General features: G+C 33.7%; 2 protein-coding genes and 1 long non-coding RNA gene across 3 annotated transcripts; 2 read left to right on the forward strand and 1 right to left on the reverse strand.

The window, feature by feature from the left end:
* The first annotated feature begins 305 nt into the window (after positions 1-305).
* On the forward strand, positions 306-1,751 carry LOC110871856 (extracellular ribonuclease LE). The gene is made up of 4 exons (XM_022120608.2): positions 306-467; positions 570-725; positions 1,066-1,264; positions 1,378-1,751. The coding sequence occupies exons 1-4, from the start codon at positions 357-359 to the stop codon at positions 1,599-1,601; spliced, it is 690 nt and encodes a 229-aa protein (XP_021976300.1). The 5' UTR covers positions 306-356; the 3' UTR covers positions 1,602-1,751.
* Positions 1,752-2,866: 1,115 nt separating this feature from the next.
* LOC110871857 (ribonuclease 1) lies at positions 2,867-4,787 on the forward strand. The gene is made up of 4 exons (XM_022120609.2): positions 2,867-3,024; positions 3,261-3,416; positions 4,074-4,272; positions 4,370-4,787. Exons 1-4 carry the CDS (start codon positions 2,914-2,916, stop codon positions 4,591-4,593), a joined length of 690 nt encoding a protein of 229 aa, XP_021976301.1. The 5' UTR covers positions 2,867-2,913; the 3' UTR covers positions 4,594-4,787.
* Positions 4,788-6,629: 1,842 nt separating this feature from the next.
* LOC110870770 lies at positions 6,630-7,975 on the reverse strand. Its single transcript, XR_002553224.2, has 3 exons — positions 7,827-7,975; positions 7,237-7,290; positions 6,630-6,877 (listed from the first exon to the last, which is right to left on the reverse strand). It is a non-coding gene; the product is annotated as an uncharacterized LOC110870770 (long non-coding RNA).
* Positions 7,976-25,313: the final 17,338 nt, after the last annotated feature.

Below are 25,313 nucleotides of genomic sequence, written 5' to 3' on the forward strand. Positions count from 1 at the left end.
CACTGGCCACTAACATATCATTCACGAGTCCCCCTTTTTTTCTTAACTGCAAATTTCACATTCATATTACATATCAACTAAACTAATACAAAACTTAAATAGTATATTTTTTTTATTTATATATAAATGTATTAATCATTGCGTACGAACGATAACCAACAAATTAATGATCTGTATCAATCTCAATCAGGACCATCTGTAATAAACAAAAAAAAAAAAAAAAAAAAACACACACACACACACCATAATGCCAATTTTGAGTTCATACCTTTTCATACACAACATTTCCCCTATAAATACACACACTAAACATACCTTTTCATCACACACACTAAACACTAAACACAAAAACAAACATGAAGATGCAATCCAACAATCCTTTGCTATTGATCAAGCTTTTAGCCTTGCATTCCCTACTCGCTTTATCAGCGGCACAAGATTTCGATTTCTTCTACTTTGTTCAACAGGTATTTCATTTCGATGTTAATCAAGTTGTATAGTACATGCATGCATGACAACAAGCATACGAATCATCCGTTTTTTTTTTTTTTTTTTTTTTTTTTTTGTAGTGGCCAGGATCGTACTGTGACACGAAACAAGGTTGTTGCTACCCAAGTACCGGAAAACCATCGTCTGATTTCGGAATTCATGGACTTTGGCCCAACAGAAACGACGGTTCATATCCCTCCAACTGTGACTCTAGCAACCCTTTTGATGCTTCCAAGGTGCGTAATTTACCATTTCTTTTACTTCATTCAATTTTCTTTAGCTCTTAACGTTTTAGACCTCTTACTCTTACTGATTCAGCACTTAATGTTTTAGACTGTTTGTTTCGCGAGCAGATATCTGAATGGTTCAGACATTTGTCTCTGAATGGTGCATTATACTAAGTCTGAATGGTTAAGACCTCTAATTTGAATTGGAAGCATTATACTGGTTCTTAATGGTTCAGACCTCTTACTAGTTCAGCAGTTAACCATTCAGAACTACCAAACAACCCTTAGACCTTTGTCTTCACTACAGTAAAGTTTTAACCGTTTAAACTGTTTTTATTTAATTGTATAGATTTCGGACCTTACAAGCCACATGCAAACACAATGGCCAACATTAGCATGCCCAAGCAACAATGGGTTAACATTTTGGGGTCATGAGTGGGACAAACATGGGACTTGTTCAGAATCAGTTCTTAACCAACACGATTATTTCGCGACCACACTTAGCCTCAAGAACGAAATCAATCTCCTCCAAGCTCTCAGAACCGCGGGTACATAACACATTCACACTTCATATACAATATAAACGTTTTCACTTCTAATTTTCATTAACTTATAATGTTGTCACGTACGTTTTGATCTTGGGATTAATTTATGATTTCAGGGATTCAACCAAATGGGCAAAAGTATAGTCTTAGTAGCATAAAAACCGCGATTCAACAAGCGAGTGGTTACACTCCATGGGTCGAGTGTAATAATGATTTGTCCGGTAACAGCCAATTGTACCAAATCTACTTGTGTGTGGATTCATCGGCTTCGGGTTTCATTGAATGTCCTGTCTTTCCAAAGGGAAGCTGTGGTTCCTCCATTGAGTTCCCTTCATTCTAACTTTCTTATTTCATTTTAATTAATTTCCTCATGTATAAGTATGAACATGTTTGTTTCATGATGAATTTGTATGTGTTTTTTTTTTAAATTCTCTTCTTGTAACGCATTTTCTTTTAAACTTAAAATGTTATTCGAACAACATTATTGTTACTTGGCATGCAACTTTTAAGACACATTTGTAACATATTTGTTTAAATTTGAAAATAAAATTCTTTTTAACGAAAACAAAACATTATTTAGATGACAAAGTAATAGCTACAATGTTGACAAAAAAAGTTTCGGACAGAAATAAGTTCTGTATTCTTCAACTAATCAACCTAGAATAAATGGCCCACTAACCAATTTTTAATAAAATTTGTATCCGAATGTTGGAAAAAAAAATTAGACAAGAATGTGTAGTTAAATTTGTTTTAAAATTTTATGAGTTTAAGTTGCTTGTAAATAACCAATTAAGGTAAAATAATTAATTTCCATCTAAAGATTTTTAAGAAAATATTCGATGTGATTTTAGCCGTGAGAAATCTCATTATTACACATACTCATAAACACTATATTTTAGTTATCATAAACCAAAATAAAATATAAATTAAATTACAACCGTACAAAATAGAGATTGATATAAAAATAAATACGTATCAAAACAATTCTATTGATCGAATTTGATATCCTAATCACTTATCATCCAAAGATAATTACTTTTTAGAGTAAATTGTCATTTTAGTCCATGAGTTTTGGTTCGAATTGTCATTTTAGTCTAAATAGTTTTTTTTCTTCTCTGAGTCCCTGACTTTTCCATTTTCTTGTCATTTTGATCACATTGCCTAACTCGGTTTAAAAATCTGGTTATAACCATGGGTATTTTTGACATAATTGTTATGTAGTGATAACCAGGGGTAGTTTACAAAATAATTTATAAACCTCATAATAATTTAATACCAAAAATACCCTTGATTATAACCTGGTTTTAAACTAAGTTAGGCAATGTGATCAAAATGACAAGAAGAAGTCAGGTACTCAAAGGAGAAAAAAAAATATTTGAACTAAAATGACAATTTGGAAAAAATTCAGGGACTAAAATGACAATTTACTCTACTTTTTATTATAAAAAAATTGCCTTACACAAATTACATAAGAAATAACAATTATGACTTATTAATTATAGTAATAAATAAATTGTTAATTCATTCTCTCTAGTAAAACAAAGCATATGGATATTCTTCATTTTTACTCAATACCTTTGCATACACACAATATCTCTCCTATATATACACACACACTAAACACACCCTCATCACACACACTTAGCACAAACATGAAGACACAATCGAACAATCCTCTGCTGTTGATCAAGCTTTTAACCCTGCATTCCCTACTCGTACTCTCCGCTTCACAAGATTTCGATTTCTTCTACTTCGTTCAACAGGTATTTATTTCATTTTTAATAAATACCATTGTATTCATAAGGTCGGACCAGGAACTGGCTACATAACCGTCTGATTGAACCTAAGAATAAAGGTTTGTTAGGAGTCAGACTAGTTGACCAGTAAGACGGCCGGTTTGATAACCAGTCTAATTATCAAAACATTATCATGGTCGTGTAAGTGTACGAGACACACACGACCAATAGGATTTGTTTGATTTGCATGCCTTTTTTTGTAGTGGCCAGGGTCGTTTTGCGACACGAAACACGGTTGTTGCTACCCGGGTACCGGAAAACCCGCATCGGATTTTGGAATTCATGGACTTTGGCCCAATCGAAACGATGGTTCGTACCCTTCCAATTGTGACTCTAGCAACCCTTTCGATGCCTCCAAGGTGGATCTTTTACCATTTCCTATGATTATTTATTGTTCTAAATTTTTGTCTTCTTATGTATTAATATATGTATCAAATTAAATCAATTAATAAATGTATCAACTAAAATAAACTTATTTTTTTTATTCATATATATATATATTTTTAGTAAACTGTCAAAATGGTCCCTGAAATATGGTTATTTTTGTCACTTTAGTCCAAAACTCAAAACTTTTAAATCTGGGTCCCCGTGGTTTCAATTTTGTTGGCATTTTCATCCAAAATCAAAATATGGTCAGATTTTTCAGTTAACATCCAGTTTTTTTTTGTTTTTTTCCTCCCTTTTAATGAAGGGCAAAATGGTCTTTTAATGTTTTATTATAACAAATTAAAAAAATCTAACAATTTTGCCCCTTCATTAAAAGTGAGAAAAAGGACGAAAAAACTAGATGTTAACTGAAAAATCTGACCAGATTTTGCTTTTGGGTTAAAATGGCAACAAAATTGAAACAACGAGGACCCAGATTCAAAAGGTTTGAGTTTTGAATTAAAGTGGCAAAAGTGACCAAACCTCAGGGACTATTTTGGCAGTTTACTCTATATTTTTTTCAATGGCAAAGGTTATATTACTCTCACTCCTAAATTACACCAATAAATACAAAATTACATATGTTACAGATTTCAGATCTTATGAGCCAAATGAAGTCAGATTGGCCAACATTATCGTGCCCAAGTAGCGAAGGGCTAACATTTTGGGGTCACGAGTGGGACAAGCACGGGACATGCTCGGAAACCGTACTTGATCAACACGGTTATTTCTCAACGGCTCTTAGCCTCAAAACCCAAATAAACCTCCTCCAAGCTCTCGAGAGCGCCGGTATGATTAATGAAAAATTATAGTGAAATGTACTTTCTTTTGTGTTTCTTTGGTTCCAATGTTTATAATTTCATGTTTAATGTGAACCATGATTTAGGGATTCATCCAAACGGGTCAGAGTATAGTCTGAGAAGCATAAGGGACGCGGTTAAAGAGGCGAGTGGTTACACTCCGTGGATCGAGTGCAATACTGACTCGTCTGGTAATAGTCAATTGTACCAAATCTATTTGTGTGTGGATTCATCGGGTTCGGGCTTCGTTGAATGTCCGGTCTTTCCAACGGGGAGTTGCGGCTCCTCTATCGAGTTTCCTTCGTTTTAACTTGAATGTTTTGGTTTTCGTATGAACTTTTCTTTTATAGAACAACATCGATAATACATAAAGCTAGGGATTAACTATATATTGTGGTGTGTGGTATAGTTGGGCCGTTTGGTATGGCTGGGCAATTGGGCCTACTATAATGTGATGGGCTTGAGAGTATTATAATGTGATGAGCTTTTGTGAGTAGTGGATAATATATTTTTTTTAACGTAAAATTTCTTTTTAATTCCTGTCGTCTATGTGACTTGAACCCAATACCTCCTCCTCCCAAGGTGTTTAAAGGTTTTTCTTTTGCCAATGGACCACCACATTGGTTGTTGAATTATCGACAACCCTCCATGTTAATATACAAAACCAAATACATGTCGATGCAAAGAATTAAAAATGTCACAAGTTATATCCCTTTCTACTCAATACTTGTGTTTCCGGCAACTGCTCTAGTGCGTTTGAAAAAGCTATATCGAAGACACTATGGTGGGTTCTGTAACGGAGGACCCTGTACGCTATATTTGGCCCTTACCATGTGGGTTGACTGAGATAACTCATTTTTAAACGGTTAATCTAAACACGCCTCACCTAATAAACGTATAGCATGAACACGATCTGTTTAGTAAGCGGATTGACTCGTTAACCATTTATATTTTAGGGTTCGTAAAGAAATTTTTTTTTTGAATTTAGAGACGGGTATTATAAAAGGCCATGAGTCGTCTCTGTCATATATTGAAAGTTTGTTGCATTTATTCTCGTTGAAAGTGGATAATGTAAGTCATTTCTTCTAGATGAATAAGATTTCCGACTAACTATTGCAAGACTATATGTTATGGGCTTGACGAAAGGGGCGTAAACACCATTACCGGCCAATGGTGAAGGGGGTGTTGCTTTGATTTTCGTGGTAAGTTAAATCTATTTACCTATTTTTTTTTTATATATTACGGATTTCAAACCTAATTTCCAAATGAAGTTAGACTAGCCAACATTATCGTGCCCAAGTAGCGAAGGGCTAACATTTTGGGGTCACGCGACATGCTCGGAATCCATACTTGATCAAGACGGTTATTTTTTAATGGCTCTTAACCTTGAAACCCAAATAAATCTCCTCCTAACTCTCAAGAACGCGGGTATGATCTATTAAAAATAATAGTGAAACAAATGCTTTTTTTTTGTTTCTTTTTTTCCAATGTTTATAATGTCATGTTTGCTGTGAAACCATGATGTAGGGAATTCATCCAAATGGCTCAGAGTACGGTCTGAGTAGCGTAAAGGATGCGGTTAAAAGGGCGAGTGGTTACACTCCATGGATCGAGTGCAATACTGACTCATCTGGGAATAGCTAGTTGTACCAAATCGATTTGTGTGTGGATCCATCAGGTTCGGGCTTCACTGATTGTTCGGTCTCTCCAACAGGGAGTTGAGGTACCTCTATCGAGTTTCCTTTGTTCTAACTTAGAATGTTTTGGTTCCTCTATGAAACAAAAAATTCATGTTTCGAAAAATGATGAGATCTAATAGAAAATAACTAAGCAATATGTTAAATTTTTAATTAGATCATGTCCGATTACACTGATTAAAAAAATGTGTGTTTATTATTGTTCTCTAATTAAAAAAAAAAAACATGCAATACTCCTCATTTTGATATAAATACACACACTTAAAACAGTAAACTTGAAGATGCAATCCAACAACCCTTTGGTTTTTTGATGTATGGACATGTTTTATCATAAATGATTTTTTTTTACACTTGGGCTGTTTGGTATGGTGTGTCTACGGTCCGCTTGTATTGTTGGGCCTGGTATACTTTGATGGGTTTAACAATATCTATATCTATACTATATAATAAAAGAAACCTGTTTTGAGACAATTTTTATTCTCTTATTTATTTGATTAAAATTATTAATAATACTATGAAACACCCCTTCTAAATTCATGCTTGAAACGTCACAAAAGTACACTTAACCATATCGCCAAAATAAAAAAATAAAAATTTGGGCATGACCCGTTCGCATTTTGAACAACATCCCTGTTTATAATATATCAAAGACTCAAATAACGACACCTTCAAAAACGTAAAGAAGATCTTAACATTTAAACTACCGATTCCAAACATCAAGTTCAGGTACTTAAGTACTTATAAACATCTAGTTAAAGTTTAAAACTTCAAACACAACTAACTTTAACAAAAGCCTTTGACTAATAAGGTTACTACAAAAGTTGCGGAAGCGCATCACGGGTGATCAAGGTGTGTTCGTATCCGAGCGTCGCAGTGACAATCATACGGGTGCTTTACCTACAATCATTCAACAAAGTATATTAGTGAAGTACGCATAACGTTTTCATCCTATCACAATACATATTCTCGGATTTACAAGATATCTTACCAATTGTTCCTATTTCATTCCAATTCATTCTAGTCGAATAAACACAACTATTTCTCATTCACTTCCAATAACCCGTTTAGTACGGATCAAGGAGAAAACTTCCATTAAATTCCTTCTCATGCGAACCCGAACCGACCCAATCACCATGGACCGATACGGATTCCTACTTTCACATTCTTATTTGAAATATCTACCTTAATTGAATATCAATTATCAAAAGAAACATTATCAATAAACTCACAACTAAACTTGTAAGTAACGAACTTACCTCGATCTTGAGCCTTTGTTTGTGATCCGGAACTAGCTCCTTCTTCTTTCGTTCCTACACGTAATCATTCTTATTTAGATCATAACCCTTACATTCATAACCATACTTTCAAGTATCAATGCTACTCATATAACAATTGACAATACATTAATTTCGTCATACAAATCCATTCACTAATGATTTATTCAAGGCTACTTAGATTATCATTGAGGCATTTCATCAAACACCTAACATGCGTACTACTTATCAAGCCTTATGTACATGTGTCTTATGCATAAATTCACTAGAATACATCATCTTTCACATAATCAACCACTCATGTTCAAATATTCATTCTACACAATATAACCTTCCAATATTCTATCATTCATACAATTTTACTTGAAGATTTACTCAACTAATCAATTACCTACTCATTATCATACAAGAACAAGTGGGTTTTTCCAAAATCTTTAATAAATCAAATTCAAGCACATTACACCTTCTACATGATGATTCTAACTCACATGCAATCTAATTTCATACTGAATCACGAATTGGTATAAACCCTAGTTCATCAACAAGCATCAAATTATGAATTTTTATCTTACCTTATGGTCAAAACACTTGGATTAGAGAGTATTTAGGCACTAGCATTCGATTATTGACTCTAATCCTTCACAAACTTGCTGAATTTTGATGTTAATTGATGTAGTTAGGGTTTCCCCCTTGTTCTTCCTTCCTGGTCGCGACTCACACAACCCACAAATACTGGGTTCTTAATTTTATGTCATATAATTCTAAATGTTACACTACCAATCCCTCAAGTTAGGTTTATCAACCCTTATAACCCATTCCATATTTTATAAACTTTCTTTAAGTTTTAATACAATTATCATAACTAATTATATAATACTTTCAAATATTAGAGCATCCTATCTTATAAATTATGGGATGTTACATACTAAAAATAATAATATTTAATATATATTAATACAAATTCTTATTATTAATAATATTTAATCTAATCTAATACAATATAACCATTAAATCTTATCGCTCATGTTTGTGATAAAGATGTGATTTATATGCCATGCTTTAAACTTATATAAGAAAAAAGAGAAGTTATTTTAATCATGATCAAAAGTGACCAGACACAAAATTATTATTTTACCCAATGAGATATAAGAAAAAAGAGAATCTATCTATTATAATAAAAGAAACCAATTTTTGAACACGTGTCATTCATTGAAGGTATCCTCAAATCCATACTTATCTTATATATTAACTAAATAAATAATAAAATAATATTAAATCTTATCATACTTTAATAAAGTATTATCCTCAAATCTAAATTGTTAATTTAATCTATACTATATAATAAAAGAAACTACTTTAGCGACACTTGTCATTATATTAGGCCATCTCTTATAGATAACTATTATTTTAATTTAATCTCTTTTAATTAATTATAATATTATTAGTTTAACATCTTATGGATAAATATTATTAGTTATGAATTTTAACTTTGATGTTAACCTTTCAATATTCGTATCATTTTATAATAGATATAGAGCTTTGTTCTAATGAATTATGTATTTTTTTTATATCTACAAAATGTAAAGCAAGTATGTAGCCATATAAATCATTTAAACTTAGAGCATTCACATCCAATCCACTAAAAATATACATACATTCTACTAAAAAACAACTCCTATATCAATATATTTCCACTAAAAACAAATATTTTTTTCTCTTCTTTTCAATATATATTACATTTTCTCTCTCCTCCACTCACAACCACTTTCAATATATATTAAAAAAGTATAGGGGGTGAACAGTGTCCCTCCAAATATACAGATGAACAGTAACATTTTCTCTCTCCTCCACTCACAACCACTTTTTATACTTCTTATATTTTAAAAACCCCCCACACATATTTTGGTGGTTTGAATGAGAATGCTCTTATGTATCAAATACTATGTGACTATTTATCGTTGAAACATGCTATATTGAAAGTTGGTGTCAAATTTAATAAATTGAGGAATCAATTATAGAATGATTAAATATTATTTTAGAGAGGAAATCATAGTTTCAAACTGATTCATTTGATTTTATTCGATTCATGATGTTTTTTTTTTTCTGCAGAATTGGCCTGTAATAGTCTCAATTAGAGGTCATTGGTTATTGACGGCGAATACGATATTGGGATTTTTTCCCGGAACGCGATTGGTCTCACCTTTGAATATTTCCCTCATCAATTCCACCTTTCACCTATTTTTCCTACACCGGTCCCCCGTTAAAAAAACTTAACGGAGTTAAGCTTTTTTTCCAAATTACAAACAGATTTTTTAGGGCTTTTGATCAGAACGACGATCCAAGTCCATTGATGTAAAACTTACCTCGAAGTGGTGCTCCAAATGACTTGATTTTTGTTAATTGGAAATTTAAACACCCGAATTGAAGCGTTGTTTTCATATCGTTTGGAGTACCAATATTCATAAAATCTTAAATATGAAAGGACTTATTTCACTCTTCCATATTTAAACCATGCATACTTTACTTTGTGATTTCACTTTACTCCATATTTTGACCACATACTTTATTTCAATTTCTTTATACTCTATTCGGTTAACTTTATACTTGGTATTAAATTTATAAATAAGATTTTATCCAAAATTATATTTATTTAATACACTATTAATCCAAAATTATATTTATTTAATATACTATTAATCTAAAGTTACATTTGTTCAACTCTTGTAATACATAGAGTTTTTAAAGATTTAACTTTTTTATTATTTGGTATATAAATTACAATACACGAGGTTCTTAAAAATATAATATTTTTTTATTATTTAATATATAAAATTATATTTATTCAACTCGTGTAATAAATGAGGTTTTTAAAGATATATTGTTTTATTATTTAGTATGTAAAATTCCTTTTTTTAACCCGTGTAATACACGGGGTTATAACCTAGTATATTTTTAAAACAAATACCTCTTTTTCATACTTATCTTATATTAAATATATAAATAATAAATTAATATTAAATATTATCCTAATTTATTAAAAATATAACTTTTTTATTATTTGGTATACAAAATTATATTTATTCAACAAGTGTAAAATGTAGGGTTTTGAAAAATATATTTTTTTTTATTATTTACTATACAAAGTTATATTTATATAACCCGTGTAATACACGAAGTCTTTAAAGATATAACTTTTTATCATTGTCTATATAAAATTAGATTTATTCAACACGTGTAATACACGGGGTTTTTAAGGATATAGTGTTTTATTATTTGGTAGATTTTTCAACCCAACTATACACGGTTTTTTTAAACTTACGACGTTTTTAGTACTTAATATACAAAATTACATTTATTTAATATGTGTAATACACATGGTTTTTAAAGATATAACTTTTTTTATTATTTGATATATAAAATTACATCTTTTTAACCCGTACAATATACGGTGTTCATAAAAATATAACTTTTTATTATTTAATATATAAAATTACATTTATTCAACCCATGTAATACACGAGGTTCTAACCTAGTAATTAGTATGAATAAATCATATATACATGAAGGCACACATCGTCTGACAAAACTAAAAGAAACGTAGTACGAAGATATTATGATCATCTTTAATAAAATGGAGTCACGTTATATTTTTAAATGTTAAAAAAAACCCCTTTGCAACCAACGCTATTCGTATACTTATTCTTACATTTTACAGATAAATATATTTTGTAATTAGAATTTGTGACCATTCTAGTGTTTACAAGACCATTTACATTTTACCAATAAATAGATTTTGTAATTTCTCTTGTTTAGTTCATTCATGAATAACTTTGTCATTAATTCATGTATCCCCCCCCCCCCCTCCCGCTTAGTTTTTTTTTTTTTTTTTTTATTCGTATAATGTTTTGAACGGGAAGTGGAATCCCACAAAGCAGTTGGAAGTTGAAACGAAACCAATGCTTAATGAGGTGTTTGGTTTGTAAATAGGTTTAACGAATTATAATGTTTAAATGATAACATTACTATTATCATTCAGACTACGAATCAGTTACCTACAATCGATTTTGGTTCTTCCTAATGAACAAATGTGTGCACATACCTAATTCTATTTCTATGAACAACGAATGATTGTTAAAGAACGATTATTTGAACATTGGACGATTGTTTGAATCGTGACAAAATCGAATGTTAAAGAATTTATTTAGAGAATGGGTTTTTTTTGGTAATATCATCAAATTCTTTGGAGTGTTTGAAACAAAAAAGTAATTTTCTTAAGAAATAATGGATTGTTTGGAATAAATTCATTATAGGCCTCGTATTTAGGTGTGTGAAATTCAGACATGACCCGAAAACACGACACGAACCTAACACGAAATTGCGGGTTTGGGTTTAGTTTAAACACGTCCAGATCAGTTTCAAGTAGGAGTGTGAATTTCTGACACGACCCGAAAACCTGACACGAACCTAACACGATATTCGCGGGTTTAGGTTTAGTCTAAACGGGTTCGGGTCAGTTTCAGGTTGAACCCGCGAACCCGTTTAGGTTAACGGGTCGGGTTCGGGTTAACCTGGTCGGGTTGGCGGGTTGACCCGTTTAACACATTTATACTATATTATATTTTTTTACAATATATTTTATATCATAAATTAAATGGGGTGTGTATTTTATGCCATGATTATAACTTAGAAGGAGAAATTAACATAGATTTTATAATTTAAATATGATATTATTATATACATTTGTGTTTTTTAAGTAAATATTAATTTTAATATATTAATTTTGGAAAAAAAATAAAAAAAATTCGGGTTAAGCGGGTCGTGTTCGGGTCAACCCACGAAACTTCGGGTCGTGTTCGGGTTCATATGTATGATATGATTTTCGGGTTCGGGTCGGGTTTGGGTTCATGTAAAATTTTCGGGTTCGGGTCGGGTTGAACCCGCCAACCCACGAACACGACCCGTTTAACACCCCTAGTTTCAAGTTGAACCCGTTTAGCTAAACGGGTCAAGTTCGGGTCAAGCCGGTCAGGTTAGCAGGTTGACCCGTTTAACCCATTTCTATTATATTATATTTTTTTACAATATTTTTATCTCATAAATTAAATTGCATATGTATTTTATGCAATAATTATAATTTAAAAAGGAAACTGACATAATATTTTATGAATTTAATATAATAAATAAAAATATCACAGCCCGTGATACTAAAAAGAAATCATTTAAGTTAAGAAAAATATGAAAATATATTAAACACAAAAAGTAAAGAAAATAATTATTATTATAATATTAGAAAAATAAAAATATAAAAAACTATATATAATATTATAATATTAAAGTTATTATTCATTAGCTTCTAATTTTAATATATAGATAATATAATATAATTTAAAAAGGAAACCAACATAAGATTTTATGATTTTAATATAATAAATAAAAGTATCACAGCCCGTGATACTAAAAAGAAATCATTTAAGTTAAGAAAAAATATAAAAATATATTAAACATAAAAAGTAAAGAAAATAATTATTATTATAATATTAGAGAAATAAAAGTATAAAAAAGTATATATAATATTATAATATTAAATTTTATTATATATATATATTTTTTTTGTAATAGATGTTAATTTTAATATATTAATTTGTTGAAAAAATTTAAAAAATAAAAAAAATCGGGTTGAACGGGTCGGGTTCGGGTTAACATGCGAATATTCGGGTTGGGTTCGGGTTGATATGTATGACACGATTTTTGGGTTTAGGTTGGGTTCGGATCAGGTTGAACTCCACAAACACGACCCGTTTACCACCCCTACTCGTATTTGATTGACGACGATCATGATGCTACGACGACGTTCACCACTTTGTGATTTCATTTTCTCCTTCTTTTTCCTTAATTTGAAAGTTGGCAATTTCATTTTCTCCTATTTTTTCCTTAATTTGAAAGTTAGCAAAACGACGTCGTTCATCATATTATGCTTTCAAAGTTATCTTTTGTTAAACCGTTACAAAATCCAAAAATCTTGGATATTGCCGAAAATTAACTATAGAAATTGGAAAAAAGAAAAAAAAGTTTGGCGTTTTTTATGGGTCCAAAGAGACGCGTGTATAAAGGACAAAACACTTTATTGTGAGTTGTCACCGTCTAAAAAACAATGTTTCTCAAGCGTGTGGGACAACATGGGTTGGGTCATTAATCAGGTAGAACCATTAATGAATTGCTACACTAACTTCTTGTCTCATTCATCATGGCTAGCATGGATTAAATTATGACAATTATAGGCCTTCTTTCCTTTTTCAATATTTCGTTTTCCTTTCCACAAAATAAAATAAAATAAGAGAATAGTGATTTCGGTCATGACCACACCCTTAAGATAGTTGTTTTGGATGATCAATTAGAAGTTTGTGACATGGCGTTGATTTGAAGTGTCATGGTGACCATGAGAATCATAACCACACCATATAGTTTTATAAAAAATTGATTCACAAACATAGTTCCTTTTTAAACAAAAAAGAATATATAAATACTATTATACTACTATAAAATATTTCCGAATCGATTCGGATATGCCAAGTGCCACACTCTCAATTTTCACATGCGGAGTTTTACCCCGAGCCGTGTGACTGACCAGGATTTAGCCCCTAATCATGTTAAACCAAACATTTAAAATTATAAAAGCATCAGTAACAACATGATTAGCGATAAAGTTTTAATTGTCCAAAACACAATTTAAGTTGAAGCGGAAAGTAAAGTTGAAACTCAACAAGAAGTTAAAACCACAAGCTTAATAAATGTTTCAAAACATAAAGTTTTAGCGAACCACACCACTCCAGCAGTTTACAACGTCCGTCCTCAGCTGTACCTACTGACCTGCAAAGTATGCAACCACATGTCAACAATAAAATTGGCGAATTCACAAATTTTAGTTTAAGAAAAGTAAAGTTCACAATTGTTTTTGGTTTTTGTATGACTGGGTAGCTAACCCTCTTCACATGACTAAACTGTGTACCGAATGTTGACCACCTCGATCTCCTCCGGTTCTTCCTTGGGCTCTTCCTCGGGTTCACTCAGTTTCTCGAGGTCAATAATTCTAGTCTCTGTCTGTAACACCCCAAAACCGAATTATCAATTTGCTAGTCTGTTATCATGTTTAACAAAATGAGGTATAATAACTGGGTTAGTAAACCTAGTTAAATGTCTAGCAAATTAAGTAAAGGAATGAAATTAAAGCTAAATATGATGGTGTCATGAACTTAAGGGACTAATGGTGACAAATTAAGAAACTTTGAATGATAAAATGAAAACAAGAATAAAACACACACACATCAGGCGTGTGTGTGTGTGTGTTCGACGACAGAGCCAAGGAAGGGAAGGGAAACCCTTCTAATCACTCAAATCCAGCCAATTGAAGCCCTAATCGTGGCTGTTACTCATGCATGTCAATGATTTCTTGATCATCTAGGCCTATTAAAGCTTAAGGTAAGAAGAATTTGATAGTTTGATGATCTTGAATATGTTGGGTTTCAAGAAATTCTATGAGTTTATATGAAATTAGCATAATATTGAGCTAAGATCACCATCTAGAACATTATGAATGCTTAAAATTGATTAAATCAATGTTGGGAGTGGAAACCCACTTAGAATAGAATGAGTATGAGTTGTAAAGTGTGAAATTGGTTGAGGGTATGTATGATGATTTTTCATGTTGATGAATTGTTAGTTAGAACTGAATTAGAAGAGAAGTTATGTGAAATTCTATTGAATTTGATGTTCTTGATGATATTGATATGGATTGGTCATGTTATGCAAATGATACTTGTACACTATGCTTAATTAATGGTACACCCACCAAGTGTTTGATGAAATGTCTAAGTGATGTTTGGATATGAGAATTATATGAAACAGCTTGAGATTATGAATGAGTGGTGGAAAGACGAGGTTAGTAGCAAACTAACTTGAATAGTGTGCTTTAGATAGAATTCGTATGAGTATTCGGAAGAATGTATGTTTCGATAAAGATTAGGTATTAGGAACTTGTATCTTGTGCTTGAAAGGTGTAATGCTCGCCTTGTATTTGATGCGCTTGAATCATGGTAATTAAGAGTGAATGCGTATGATATGTGAAACGAATAGTTAATTGGTAAGTAATAATGTCGGAAGTTATGTCGTATTAATACCATGGATTATATTATCAAATGTAGAATCATAAAACAATTACATGTGAAAGTATATGTAAGAAAATGTGTATGCGAGTATGATTATGTGATCATGTGGTTGTAACTACATTTTATCATAAGTATGAAAAGTATATAGTGTCGTATGGTATGTGCTAAATTAATATGCGTTAACATGATGGATTACCTGAGTTTGAAAAGATGTGATTTTGGATGTATGCTTTATGCTTATTAGACTTGACCATGAATGTCAAATGTGAGCTATGCTTTTGATATGATCATTTATATGCAAAATCGTGTACACTAACAAGGATGTGATTTCGGTGACACGAAAGCATTAGGGATCATGTGGAAGTGGACTCAAGCAAGAAGGACTAACGGGTCAAGAGGGGACAAGGAAGCCAATGAGAAAACGGACGCTCAAGGTAAGTGACTCCCGACTCACTTCGTAGTATACATAAGAATTTTATTGTTTTTTTTTGAAGGAGGGGAAATTATGTATGATATACAATAAATGAAGGTATTAAGATAAGTAATGATCTAGATAGTCGAAGATAGTTTGTGGGACCAAACGGGTCGAATAAATAAGTATGAGTGAAGAATTGGTAATAAAATATGTAATGATTAAGGACCCGGGCAAGGGTTCTTAGGCTAATACGTAAGGAATTGTTTTATGGATGTTTAGGAACAAGTTTCAAGTGAAACGGATGCAAAACGAGCAAGTTACGCGAATTTTAGTGTGAAAATGGAATGCTGATCTGGGCACCACCGTAGCTTACGGTGCCACCGTAAGTTACGGTGGGAGCTGGGTTTCCTTTTTCTGCCGTAAGGCAGTCTAGAGCTACCGTAAAGCTTTGGGGGCCACCGTAAGCTACGGTAGCCACCGTAGCTTACGGTGGAGGTCTGATGTAATTGTAAAGTTTGAGGATTTCTTTGTTTTTCCTTCGAATTCGGACCCCGTGGACACATTCCAAGCCTCGCTAAGTCCTTATAAGGTTCCTCAACCCTATTGAAAGGCTTGGTAAGTTACGGGTGAGTTCGGAACTCATTCTTAAGATCCGAAACATATCCGAAAGATATTTTAAAAGCGTTTATGACATGTGATTAAGTTCGGGATGTGTGAGCGAGTACGCGGGGTAATGAATTAAGTATGTGAGTAGGTATATTTGTATGTATTAATGTATTAATGTATGTATGTATGTATGTATGTATGTATGTAAGCATGTAAGTAGGTATGTTTGTACGCCGTAATGTATGTATGAATGTAAGTATGTGAGCAGGTATGTTTGTATGAAGTAATGTATGTATGAATGTGTGTAGGTTTGTATGTACTTAGTTATGTATGTAATGCATACGTGGTTTCAATACACTTAAGTATTGACGTTATTAATAGTGTGCCTCGAGAATGAAATGTAGTGCAGGTACTCCATCGAGGTTTCGCTAAGGATTAGACACCCGGATGGAATGACTAAATCTAGAAAGATAACGGGATTGAAAGAATATGTGGATAGAACATATCGAGATTACACGATTAAGAATCTTGTTTGTGTATAATGTATGCTAATGTTTCGATTGTATGTGGTGGGTGCAGGTTGTATGAATGACAGATTATCATCATGAGGTGTAGCGATCAAAGACCGAGTCATAAGATAGATTGTACGGGGATCCTGGAGTATATAAATTGATAGACATAAGTTAGACTTTCATTTTGTAAATGAGTACGAAGGATGCGTATATTGTAAAAAAAGTTATTTTATAATGAACTTTCAAGTAGAATAAAACGTTTTAATGAAAGAAATTTTATGGTACGTAATTCCGCTGCGTCTTTTCAGTTAAAGCGAGTTAGGGCGTTACACTGTCGTATCCAACCTCTGAGTGAGTTCCACCAATCGCTCAGACATGACTCTACTACTTCTCTTAGAGTATTCTCTCTGGTAGTCCGTCTCTTAGATTATTCTCTCTGGTAGTCTTTAGCTGTAGAGTCGCTTGTATTTGCTGCACATCGCGATTCAGTTCAGTAACTTGTCGAAGCAGACCTGTGATTGCACTAGTTGCCTCCCGCATGTAACGGATCTCGCTGTTAGTAGCTGCCACGAAGCGAGCGAATGCCTCCTCCAATGGGTATTCTATTGGAGGTAAAGTACCGACGATGGGGCGATAACCCTCAGTGGTAACCTCCAATGATCGAGGAGGAACTTCTTCATCCGTGATGTAACTCTGAATTAGCTGGGGATACCAGCTCCAATCCCCATTTCCGTTCCTTCCCTCTGATAATACGTGGTTCATAGCGCATATCGTGATATATCTTGGCTGCCCTGAGTTGTCCTGCAAAGATGGGTGTTAGGGGTGGGGATTCGGGAACGTCATGTTTCTCACTAGCCTTGGGGGTATTTGATGTTGACATGCCTGTTAAGTAACATTATATGATACATATGGAAAGTAACAAGATATGTGTGAGCACTAGGTGTTTGTGTTTGTGTTGGGTTCATACTAGTGTTGTTTCTGTGGCTATAGTCTCGTTCTACTACTAAATGCAGACCTGATTCTTTATAACCAGTGGCTCTGATAACAATCTGTCATACCCTCAAAATCCACCCGAGGGGTTTCCGCGAGGCGCGTGACAGACCAGTATGTAAGACACCAGCCATATAGAACGACCTCTATATGAGAAAAATACATTTTAAACCAAACAACCAAAATAAGTTAACAAAAATGCAGAAGCGTAAATAAACGTAAAGTATTGTGTGCGCCAAAACAAACGCCCAAGCCAAAGTAAATAATGTAATAATGTATCATCAAGAAAAACATTTTGACATCATGTTGTGCACCTAACCGTGAGTACCTTAGCGACCTGAGAAAACATGTAAAACAAGTGTCAACAATTATAGTAAATGAGTTGAGAGGTTTTAGTTTACAATTACAAAGTAAGTTGTTTTCCAAAAGTTACCTGATGTGTGTAAAATACAACATATAAATTACATCAAATGAGGCATAAAACTAACCCTTTTTACGTACTAATGTTGGAAAAAGTGTATTTTTGTCTTCCTTTTGTATTTTCAGGATTAAATGAGCTCAAATTAACAAAATAAGCAAAAAAGACAGCTAAATCTAACATAAATACAAGAAAAGGAGCAAAAGTGGATTGCCCGACCCCTCGACAGCATCCTCCCAAGCAAAACAGAGAAGACAGAAGACTTAACACGCCCCGTGCTCAGCGAGCACGGGGCCGTGCCCAAGAAGCAGCAGAAAAGACAAACATGTAGAAACTTCTATTGCTCACCACGGGGCCGTGCCCAGTGAACACTGAGGCGTGCCCAAAGTACTGCAGGCGCATTAATTGTAATTGCGAATTACAATTAATGAGGAGAGATAGTGTCAGACGGGCACGGGGCCGTGCCCAGCGGACACGGGGCCGTGCCCAGGCTTCTGTTCAGCCTATAAATAGGAGTGATTGGAGCCATTGCAACTCATCCCTTGGCACACCACCTCTCTCACACTTCATCCACCACCCACCACCATCACAACACCATCATCCACCACCATTATCCATTGTCCATCATAGAGTGTGTGAGTCGTCTCGGGATCCAAGATTGATCATAAGAGTTCTTGGCAATCAAGGCCATGTTTGCCTAGGTCTCTTACATCACTTGGTGAAGACAAGTGTTTAGTATAATACTTTTTATTTTTAATCTTTTGCACTTCTTAATTGGTTTTGTATTAATGACTTTAATAACTAGTTTCTTATGTTGAAGGTGATTCTTCCTTATCATTTGTCCGTGGTGTCTTGGCATTATTTTACTGTCTATATAAAATAAAAGATTTTCACCATTCATATCTCCACGGTCTATATGGAGGTATGTTGGCTACCTGGTCGTAGGTTAAGGGAACGGTTTGGTAAGGGTCTTGCCCTTGTTCAGCGTTTAGAGGTCCTGCAAGGGACCTGGGTCAAATTTAGTAGGACCTCCTTCAATACCCAAAGGTATTGGATGGCGGGGGTCCAAACTCTTTGATCCCCTCATAAGTTAACTACTATTAATACTATAACCCGGCTATTTAGGACTGTATCCCTGCTGACTCAGACTACTTAGTCGAGGGTAACGTCACCTCCAAAAGAGGGGCCTACCATAATTTGCATTAATAACTTAATTAATTATCTTTCAATAATCCGACCCTTTAGGATTATATCCTTGCTGACCCAAACTACTGGGTTGAGGGTAACGTCGCCTTCAAAAGAGGGGCCTACTACAATAACTAAGATAATCTCTTAAACAAGTGCAAAAGTGCGAAAATAATCAAAGGTTATACTAACACACGAGTCAGATCCAAGTGATTCATCTTGTCTATCTGTTTTATTTTTATTTTATTTTTCAGCATTTAGTTAATTTTATTTTCTTAGTTTACAAATCTTTTTCTAACATTTTGATTTGATTAGACGTTGAGGATAAACCGGTACTAAAAGCTCTTGTGTCCTTGGACGACCTCGGTATCTTACCAACACTATACTACGTCCACGATGGGTGCACTTGCCCATATGTGTATTTAGTGTTAGTAAATATCGTGTTTTATAAATTTAAAACTTGGCTAAAGTGTAAAAAGGGCTTAAAATATATACCTAAAACATATACACACTAGCACGCATCATTACCACTGTTCTAACTTGAACAGTAAATATAGTGTTTAGCAGTTACTTGTTATATTGTAGGTAGCTAAACTAAGTTACGTCACCATAAAGTTCAAAACCGAAGCGACTGTTGTTGCTTCTGAGTGTTAGGTCTATCACTGGCCATGGCGATAAGTTAGGCCAATTCTACACCCATTGACCATTACCGGTCTAGCTAGCGCGACTAGCTCGAGTGGGGCTTGTTGGGCCCAGCAGTACTACTCAATATTTCCCCAGCTATCCACCCAATACAAACGGTCCAAGGTTTACAAGGACTTTATGTGATAATAGCTACTTTGTGACCATAACGTTATAACAAAAACTCAACTAAATTAAATACGTCATATTACCATACGTTAAAGCATTACATTACCGTAATGTGTACATGTTTTCTCCCCCTGTGTTTTATAATATTTAAAGAGTAGGGGTCATTAACTCACCTTAGTTTTGCTTGGAATGACTTAAACGAATTACGAGCTGATGTGGTTAACCACTTCCTATTATGGTTACCATTAGGTTTGTTAGTGTGTGTTTACACAAGGCACGTAAACCTACACATATCTAACACATAGCATGCATCACATTAACATTTAGGTGTTCGGTCGAGTGAATTTGTGTACATGACCATGACACGACATACAACATGTTAAACGGCATTCATGTAAGTGCTAACCAAGTATTACATCATATGATAACACAAGCATCACATAGATACACATAATCCAATTCACTACACTACTAGTTTAAAAGTCCGAAACTCAGCAGTTTTTAGGGATTTTATTAAAATACTAAACGAGCTTCAGAAATTCCGATAGATTTATGCGACATGACAAATGGTCCACTTGTCCTTGTATAAAATTTTTAGAGCTTAATAGTTTACAGAAAATTCATGAAAAAATCAAATAGTACACATAACTCTGATTCGTCACTTTCTGCCGACAATCTATGGTAAAAATTATTTAAAAATCGTTGTTAACTCTTTTAATGAAATTCCTGTTGGAGAATTTGGGAATCTCCTAGCACTACATACTATATAAGTTTCACATGTTAACTCCAAACACGGACCGAGTTATGTAATTCGTAATAGGTTGCTATTTCTGTCGAAAAACGCAGCTTACACCTTTGACACGGAAAATTCATTTAAAATGTCCAAACTCATCGAAAAAATATGATTCTATTGGCGTTTGAAAGCTATTTCCTGGAATTACATCACATCTTAGACTCAAGAATTACCCGTTTTTGTTAAGTTTAGCCCATGTCACAGCCGATACAAATCGGCTTTCATCAAAAACATGTTTATAACACCAAAAACATTATTTTCAGCAATCAAAACCCTAATATCATCACATATACGAAATTAGCAACAAGTTTCAATATCAAGATCATACATAATCAAAACCCTAGCATGCATACATGATCCTAGAGTTACTGACTAGCAAGTATCATCATTTGCACATTATTATTTTTGATTTTTTAATATTTTTTATATTTTTTTACATTTTTTTTAAATTTTTTATTTTTCTGTTTTTTTATTTTTCTGATTTTTTTAATTTTTCTGATTTTTTTTTTAATTTTTCATTATTTTTTTGGGATTTTTTATTATTTTTATTTTTTGGATTTTTGTTAACTTTTTATATTTTTTTAGTTTTTTTGATTATTTTTTTTTTTGTGAAGTCAACGTCTACAAACACTCAAATATGACGAAAAATCTAACAGTGATGCTCTTTTAGAGTTACCAATTTACCTAGTGTAATACTCATCCTAACCTATAAATTATTTTAAATAGATATTTTACAACTTCTTAATTATTTCCCTACTAATTATTATCACCTCAGTATTAACCACTAAAATTAATTTGATAATAACTCATATTACTTACCCCACTTTTTATAATTCAGCTTTTTATTTTTTTAAAAATATTTAGTGTCTATGAATGTATTTAAAAAGGTTGTCAATAGACAATATGTACCTCAAGTGGGACCCCTCCATATTACACTTTGAAACATGTTTAATATAGGACCCCATGTTTACTCGATATTTGGTGCAAAATATTAATGTTTCTCCATACTTTTGTCTTACAAGCACGCAAGATAAAAGGTGGCATGATGGCTTACGAGAGACATGGAGCGACCTTCATTAATCCGATTGAGATGGGCCACCCTCTAAGTCTTGTACTATTATAGAATACTCATATTGTGTATAGTGATTGATATTCATATAGTATGTAGTGATTGATATTCATATAGTGTATAATTTGTCCAATAAACAACAATATTAAAATAGTATCCAAAATGTAATATGTACCATTTCAAGATTGCCGTTTCTTCTTGATGACATTATGTCTAGTAAATAACAATATTAAAAACCATTGATTTCATTCACACCTAAGTCTCTTACATTAAAACGGTGTTTCCAAACATCCAAGGTATTAAGGGGGTTCGGGGCACCTTCGGGGACCGGTTTTGCCGAAATGGGGAGTGTCGCCATTAAGGGGGGGGGGGGGTGAAATCGGGGAAGAATTTGGGGGTGGAGGCACCGAAGAGGGAAGGAGAGAGAAGGTGGGCCAGCCTTTATTTCAACCAATGACATTTTTTTTTATTTTTTTGAATAAAAAAACCAGTCCCCTAAGAGGGGTGCACCCCGTACGTTTTTTGACAAGAGGGGAGTTATAGAGGGGAAATGACATGGCAACGTATGATTGGGTTAAAAAAAATTTTCACTCACATAATTAGGGGGGTGCCCCTTCACCCTAATCATGGGGACACCCTTTGAGTATTATTGTGTGATCATATCCATCTTCACTAAACTATAATGGCTATACATAAATTCAGGAGGAAACTCAATAATTACGGGAAAACCCCCTTATGGGAATCGAACCCAGGACCTGATGGTTCTTAAGCCTTATTTCACGTCTGAGATGCCACTAGACTGTAATGTCATAGGCCTTAGCAGTGTACATAAACCACAAAAATTCAGTGAGGATCGAGTATTATTAGGCTGGAGGGTATGGAATAGATCCAATAGGGGCTCCATTATGTCACCTCAGAGCATCATCACCAATAACGCCCCCCTTTAACAACTAATTTATGGGATAAAACCCCCGTTTCATCAATGCCCCCCCCCCTCACACACACATCTCGTTATTGTCCGTCATTGCAACCACGCTCATTCAAAAACGCCCCCTAGTGGTGCTCGCGAGATGATGTGAGGAAGGCGGGCTATTGATCTTTTTTGGCTGAGATGACATGGGATGACGGCCCGACGTCTCATATTATATAAAACTCATATTGTGTATAGCGATCGATATTCATATAGTGTATAATTTTATAATATAATGATGAGATAAATACTTGCAATTTTTTCTATACAATAATCTAGTATCCAAAATATAATATTACCATTTGAAGATTGCGGTTTCTTCTTGATGACAATACTTATAAGTCGTAGACAACATTATGTCCAATAAATAACAATATTAAAAACCGTTGATTTCATTCACAACGAAGTCTCTTACATTAAAACGGTGTTTCCAAAATTCCAAGTCATCCAAGGTATTAATTATGGGACACCCTTTTAGTTTTTTTTTTTTAACATTCAACTTCATTAACAAAAACAAAAAGTCCTCAAAACGAGGACTTAAGCCCAAACCATTACATGAAATACATAGGGTTTCTCCACCACTCGTTCCAAACGAGATTATTACATGAAATCCTATTTTTAAACCACCAAAACGTATTTGCTTTGATTTTCTCAACAATTACCTCCGCTTTTGTCTCCTTCCTGCTGAACACTTTATCATTTCGCGCCAACCAAATAGCCCACATCGATGCTATAATGATTCCATGAATAATCTTTTTCCGTTTCTTGTTCCCTGCTACAGTTTTATATAATTCCAACAAATCTTTAACATCAAATGCGTAGATAGGCGGAATCTTGCACCAACAATCCTCGTCCATACTTCCATAGCCACCATGCACCCGGTGAAAAGGTGTTCCACTGTTTCGTCTTGATCTTCACACATGGAGCATGGATAGCTCACTGGAGTGTATCATTTTGTCACAAACGGAACCACTTGATCATATCCGTCTCCACTAGACTATAATGGTTATACATAAATTCAGGAGGAAACCCAGTAAACATGGAAAAAACTCCTGTGTGGGAATTGAACCGAGGACCTAATGGTTCTTAAACCTTATTTCACCCATAAGATGCCACTAGGCTGTGATGTCATAGGCATTAATAGTGTACATAAACCACAAAAATTCAGTGAGGATCGAGTATTATTAGGTTGGAGGGTATGGAATAGATCCCCTAAGGGCTCCATTATGTCACCTCAGAACCACATCATCAATAACGACCCTCTTTAACAACTAATTTATTGGATTCAATAACGCCCTCTAATGGTGCTCGCGGGATGGTGTGAGGAAGGGGGGCTATTGATCTTTTTTGGCTGAGATGACATAATGGGATGACGCCCCGACGCCCCATATTATAGAAAACTCATATTGTGTATAGCGATCGATATTCATATAGTGTATAATTTTATAATAGAATGATGAGATAAATACTTGCAATTTTTTTCTATACAATAATCTAGTATCCAAAATGTAATATTAGCAATTTTAAGATTGTCGTTTCTTCTTGATGAGAATACTTATAAGTCGTTGACAACATTAAGTAAGTAACAGTATTAAAAACCGTTGATTTCATTCACAGCGAAGTATAACATTAAAACGGTGTTTCCAAAAATCCAAGTCATCAAAGTTATTAATTATGGGGACACCTTATTAATAGTGTACATTTTAAACGGAAAATTTGGATCACTGACGAATCATTGGAGTATCATTATGGTATCAGGGGAATCACCCGATTATATCTATCTCCGCTAGGTTATAATGTTTATATACCAATTCAGAAGGAAACCCAATAAATGTGGAAAAAAATCCCCTTGTGAGAATCAAACCCAGGACCTAATGGTTACTAAGCCTTATTCTAACCTTGAGATGCCACTAAACTATAATGTCATGGGCATTAACAATGTACATAAACCACAAAAATTCAGTGAGGATCAAATATCATTAGGCTGGAGGTTATGGAATAGAGCCCCTAGGGCTCCATTGTGCCACCTCATAGCCACATCACCAATAACGCCCTCTTTTAACAACCATTTTATGTGATAAAGCCCCCTTTTCATCAATGCCCCTCCCTCACACACACACACATCACAT

Source organism: Helianthus annuus, chromosome 8 (genome assembly GCF_002127325.2).
Source record: "Helianthus annuus cultivar XRQ/B chromosome 8, HanXRQr2.0-SUNRISE, whole genome shotgun sequence".
Taxonomy (NCBI): domain Eukaryota; kingdom Viridiplantae; phylum Streptophyta; class Magnoliopsida; order Asterales; family Asteraceae; genus Helianthus; species Helianthus annuus.

Coding starts and splice junctions, on each gene's coding strand:
- LOC110871856 (XM_022120608.2), top strand. CDS start 357: ATGAAGATGCAATCCAACAATCCTTTGCTATTGATCAAGCTTTTAGCC. Junction 468..569: donor TCTTCTACTTTGTTCAACAG/GTATTTCATTTC, acceptor TTTTTTTTGTAG/TGGCCAGGATCGTACTGTGA. Junction 726..1,065: donor ACCCTTTTGATGCTTCCAAG/GTGCGTAATTTA, acceptor TTAATTGTATAG/ATTTCGGACCTTACAAGCCA.
- LOC110871857 (XM_022120609.2), top strand. CDS start 2,914: ATGAAGACACAATCGAACAATCCTCTGCTGTTGATCAAGCTTTTAACC. Junction 3,025..3,260: donor TCTTCTACTTCGTTCAACAG/GTATTTATTTCA, acceptor CTTTTTTTGTAG/TGGCCAGGGTCGTTTTGCGA. Junction 3,417..4,073: donor ACCCTTTCGATGCCTCCAAG/GTGGATCTTTTA, acceptor CATATGTTACAG/ATTTCAGATCTTATGAGCCA.